This window comes from Protobothrops mucrosquamatus, unplaced genomic scaffold (genome assembly GCF_001527695.2).
Source record: "Protobothrops mucrosquamatus isolate PMUCROS unplaced genomic scaffold, P.Mucros_1.0 scaffold10, whole genome shotgun sequence".
NCBI classification, from domain to species: Eukaryota; Metazoa; Chordata; class Lepidosauria; order Squamata; family Viperidae; genus Protobothrops; species Protobothrops mucrosquamatus.
This window is the reverse complement of record NW_015386397.1, coordinates 249,151-253,608: the sequence shown is the minus strand read 5'-3', so window position 1 is coordinate 253,608 and position 4,458 is coordinate 249,151. Positions and strand designations below refer to the sequence as shown.

The 4,458-nt window shown below is 38.3% G+C and overlaps 1 protein-coding gene across 1 annotated transcript in view; it reads left to right on the top strand.

The window, feature by feature from the left end:
* CFAP97D1 (CFAP97 domain containing 1) overlaps window positions 1-4,458 on the top strand; it is a 19,582-nt gene that overhangs the window by 4,055 nt on the left and 11,069 nt on the right. The window contains exon 3 of the mRNA XM_029283039.1: window positions 2,617-2,735. Coding sequence (XP_029138872.1) covers window positions 2,617-2,735 — 119 coding nt within the window. The remainder of the gene's footprint in view (window positions 1-2,616; window positions 2,736-4,458) is intronic.

Here is a 4,458-nt window from a genome sequence, read left to right as displayed (position 1 = left end):
AGCTACAAATATTTGGTTTTTAATTGGTTTTTATAGGGAAATGTTTTGTATTGTTTTTAATATGCTGTGAGCCGCCCTGAGTCCCATGGGGGAGAAGGGCGGCATATAAGTCTTATTATAAATAAATAAATAAATAAATAAATAAATAAATAAATAAATAAATAAATAAATAAATAAATAAAGACTGGTAACCCTACCTATTTGTCTCTGGGAAGGCCTGTAAATAGTTCACAATTTCAAAACAGAGAAAAATAACAGCTTAAACCAGTGGTGGCGAATCTTTTAGAGACCGAGTGCCCAAACTGCAACCCAAAACCCACTTATGCATCGCCAAGTGCTGGGTGGGCGTGGTCACCGAGTGGGCATGGCCACCGAGTTGTCGGCTCGTGCTCGCTCCCTCGCTGTCCGCTCCGACTCATGCTCACTCTCAAGCTGTCTGCAGCAAATGCTGCTTCCACAGAAAGTTGCTTCTTTTATAGCCTCTCACCTATTCCCAGACTGCACATGCGCGGAGAGGAGGAGGGAGCAGCTCGGCCCAGCAATGGCTTGCGTGCCACCAGAGACGGTTCTGCGTGCCGCCTGTAGCACCCGTGCCATAGGTTTGCCACCACGGGCTTAAACAATAAATGCATTATTTAAATACAGAAAGCCTCCATTTCAAACTAATAGAGATGGCAACTGCTCTTATCTGAAACTCTAAAAAGATGTGACGTTTCCCAAGGTTACTAGATATTGTGATTTACTTATAAAACCATGGTTAACAAATCATAACCAAGTTCCAAGACAGATCATCTTCATCTAGTGCTAGGTCAGCATTCAAAAATTTTCCATCCCAGTTTGATCTATTTAGAAGTAAACCAGATCCCAAGAGCTTGACAATATTGGAGACACCTCCAGCTTTTCTCAAGATACAATTATTTCTGGATCTCTTATTACAGAAGCAATATCAAATGTATTCATCCTAAAAATAAATCATCCCCTTAAAACAGTATTGTTCAGAACTGTGATTAAAAAATAGGAACTTTTTTTCTTTTTAATAAGCTACTGAAAGAGCTTATTACTTAGATTTATGCTCTTTTGGTAAGGCTAACCAAATGCTCTCTTTTGCTCAGAATTTAAAATGTCCCAAGATTGTGGAGCAAGATAGGACAGAGAATCCAAATGATCCTCAGAAAAGAAGCAATGTAATTAAGATATTAAATTGGGAGGAAAAAAAATCCCTTCAGATTTTTTCCCTTTCTAGAATTTTACCAAACATTCTTTCCTATGTTAGCAGAATGATTGCTCAAAGTTATAAAGGAAATTATTACATGTAGGAAGTGTGAGAGAAGAAAAGATAGCAACATCCACAGTCATACAGAAGGAAAACTTGTACAAGAGTTTTCTGAAAGCTCTACACTTCTATTTCTATCATTACTTATCTCTGACCAAGTTGGTGAAAGCTGATGACACTTTCAGTCTTCTGAGAACATCACGTGACCTTCCCTTGGCCTAACTCAAGGGACTCATGTAATTTTCTTTCTCTTCTTAGTTATGATTAAATCTGTAGTAGCCCTCCCAAGTGGTTGCCCTCCAGATGTGTTTGAAAGCTGCCAACTACCAGAAAGCTGTCATGAATATTCATAACTGGATCCCACCAGATTGGGGAAGACAAAGCTGTATGATTTTGGGGTTAATAGGTTTGAGAGGGACCTGGGATTATACATATTTCCACTCATCATTGGAAAATTGAATTGTAATAATTCATGTTGATATAATATTACTGTAATATCATAGAAAAGCAATGGAAGTAAAACAAATTAAAAATGTCAATTGCATTGTATTATATATAATACATTAACCTTTTTCTTTTTCATGATTCATAGTGGCTGCTTTTTCCCATTTTGCCCTTTCATTTTCTCTGGTTTTATTGTTTTTTCTTTATTATTTTTTAGCATATCATTTTATTTTTTGGTATATAGATTTTTGAAGCTTAAATGAAATAAAATGAATTATTTTTGTTCTTGTTATTACTTGCATCTTATATTGTTTCAGAAATCAAAGTAACCAGTTGATACCATAAAACTATTTGTCAGTCTATCTGTTTGTCCAACCATCCATCTGTCCATCTGGTACAAATCCAGAAGATCACTAGGTGGCAGCAAGGAATTAGTGTTTTTGTAGTAGTTAGCTGCTGTCTAGAAAACACCTGGATGTTTGCAGCTTGGATACAATGAGAGAAAGCTGTAATTCTTTTTGCAGCAAAAATGGCAATAGAGTATTGGATAGAGGGGAATATTAATTAAAAGCATTTGAGGATAGAGGAAAATTAACATGCAATTCTTAGTACCAAGGTCCCAGTTAAATTGGGGAAAGAAGTTAAGAAGTTTGCATTTCATTTTTTAAAAAATAGCCCCAATCTTCATTGTCATTGAGGGAAATACAGAAAGCCGGACCCCTTTGCTATGTACTTGTTGGGGGAGAGAATCATAGGTTTGATCTTCCCATCAAGCTAAATGAAAATGGTTGGGGAAAAAGGTATAAAAAAGTTGGCCCAGGGCTAGGAACATGGGATGAAGTCGACAAGAGAAACAAAACACAAACATGGCTTCAACCAGCTGACCTCTCTTTCCACAGGATGCCCAGCGGAGGATTGGGCAGCTTGAACAAGAAAATAAATCCTTGTCTATACGTCTAGCTAATATATATCACGGTTCAGGTATGGTTGATTGCTGGAACGAGTACCAACAAAAGAGGTGAGCAGGGGTGACCTAGCAATGTTTTAATGCAGCAGCCACCATTGCAGCATTTAAGCTACCTATCAAGCAGGGCTCATATTCTGGCATAAGGTTTTGTTGGAAAGCAGTTCTCCTGGGTGCCTGAAGAACCTAGGGGCATCTGGGAGAGGAGGGGTGTCAAAAAAGTCAAGAGGGCAGCTGCACCTACACAACTGAAGCCCTACCCCTTTTTAATAGCATTATGACAAATGCAAAAACAAAAACAAAAAAAAAGATGTTCCGATTGCACAATTGCAGTTTCCATCTTGACCATTCCTTCACATTGACCCCATCATGCTGAGGCTGGAAACCTTTCACCTTTCATGGGTTGGGGAAAGAGCTGTAGTAGCAGGGTAATAAGAGACAACCTGTGGCACCATGCCAAACAATTTCATTACAGCAGTATTTCTCAACCTTGGCAACTTTTAAGATAAATGGACTTCAACTTCCAGAATTCTCCAGCTGGCGTGGCCTGGGGAATTCTGGGAGCTGAAGTCCATCATCTTAAAGTTATCTAAGTTGAAAAATTCTGCATTACAGGGATTAGACAAATTGGTTTAGCTTTTTAATTGGATTATGCTACAATATTCATATGTTCTTCCTAAAAATGAAAGAACTATTTTGGGCTGCTAATTTTCATCCATCAAAATTCACCAGTAGAGGGAAGCCTTTTGGTCACTTCCATAGAAGATCAGCACCACACTAGTCTGATAATGCTGTGTTTCCTCTTTAATCATACAACATTGCTCTTATCTTACCCTCTGTCCAAGACTGAAGCAGTCTTATACTGATCCTTTCTGTATTGCAAAACACCCTTTTTCTGCTTAATTTGACACAAAGCCATGATGTGTAAATTTTATTCCACTTCTCCACTGCACATTTCACAGGCAAGTGTTTGGGTGACCAGGCCTGCTTGAGCAATCATTGCTAAATCCCAGCAGAAATGCTTCTATTGTAGGAGAGCACATGGCAAATACATCATTCAGCACCATTGTAAGTTCAAATGTTACTGAGTGAGTGGTTGTTAAGTGAGAACTCTTCAGAAGGGCCAGGACACACTGCAGCACCAAAGCACTAAGAAAAGCAGAAGAAAAACGGCTGCTTGACATCGTTCTCCATAATGGCTACCCCCAAAACTTTGTATTCCAACATACATCACCCAAACCACCACACAGCTGATCGCCAGGCAAAAATGAACCCTACCATACGCAAAAGGGGTGTCAGAAATGACAGCCAGACATGGATCCTGCAACTATGTCTCGCATTTATGAGAACTATGAATCCAAGTGCTGGAGGTGTGGACAACAAGATGCAACTTTTTTTCATATGTGGTGGACTTGCAAGGTTATTAAGGCCTTCTGGATAAAATTATGGTGGAATTTACAGCAAGTTTTTAAAAGAAGAATTTTTTTTTTGCCTCAGTTGTTTCTCCTAGGTATTACACATAATTTGGATGTAAAAGAAACGAATTTGATGTTGTATTGTTTAACTGCTGCCCGTTTATTGATAGCTCAAAACTGGAAGAGTAAAGTTTTACCTACAATAGAGGACTGGAGATTGAAGGTTTCGCATCTTGCTGAAATGGCAAAGATTTCGGCTTATTTGAAGGATCATTCAAATGAACAATTTTTATCAATATGGAGAAGATGGATTGTTTATATTCAAAATAAGCATAGAATGGTGGAATATAAGTTAGGTTTTT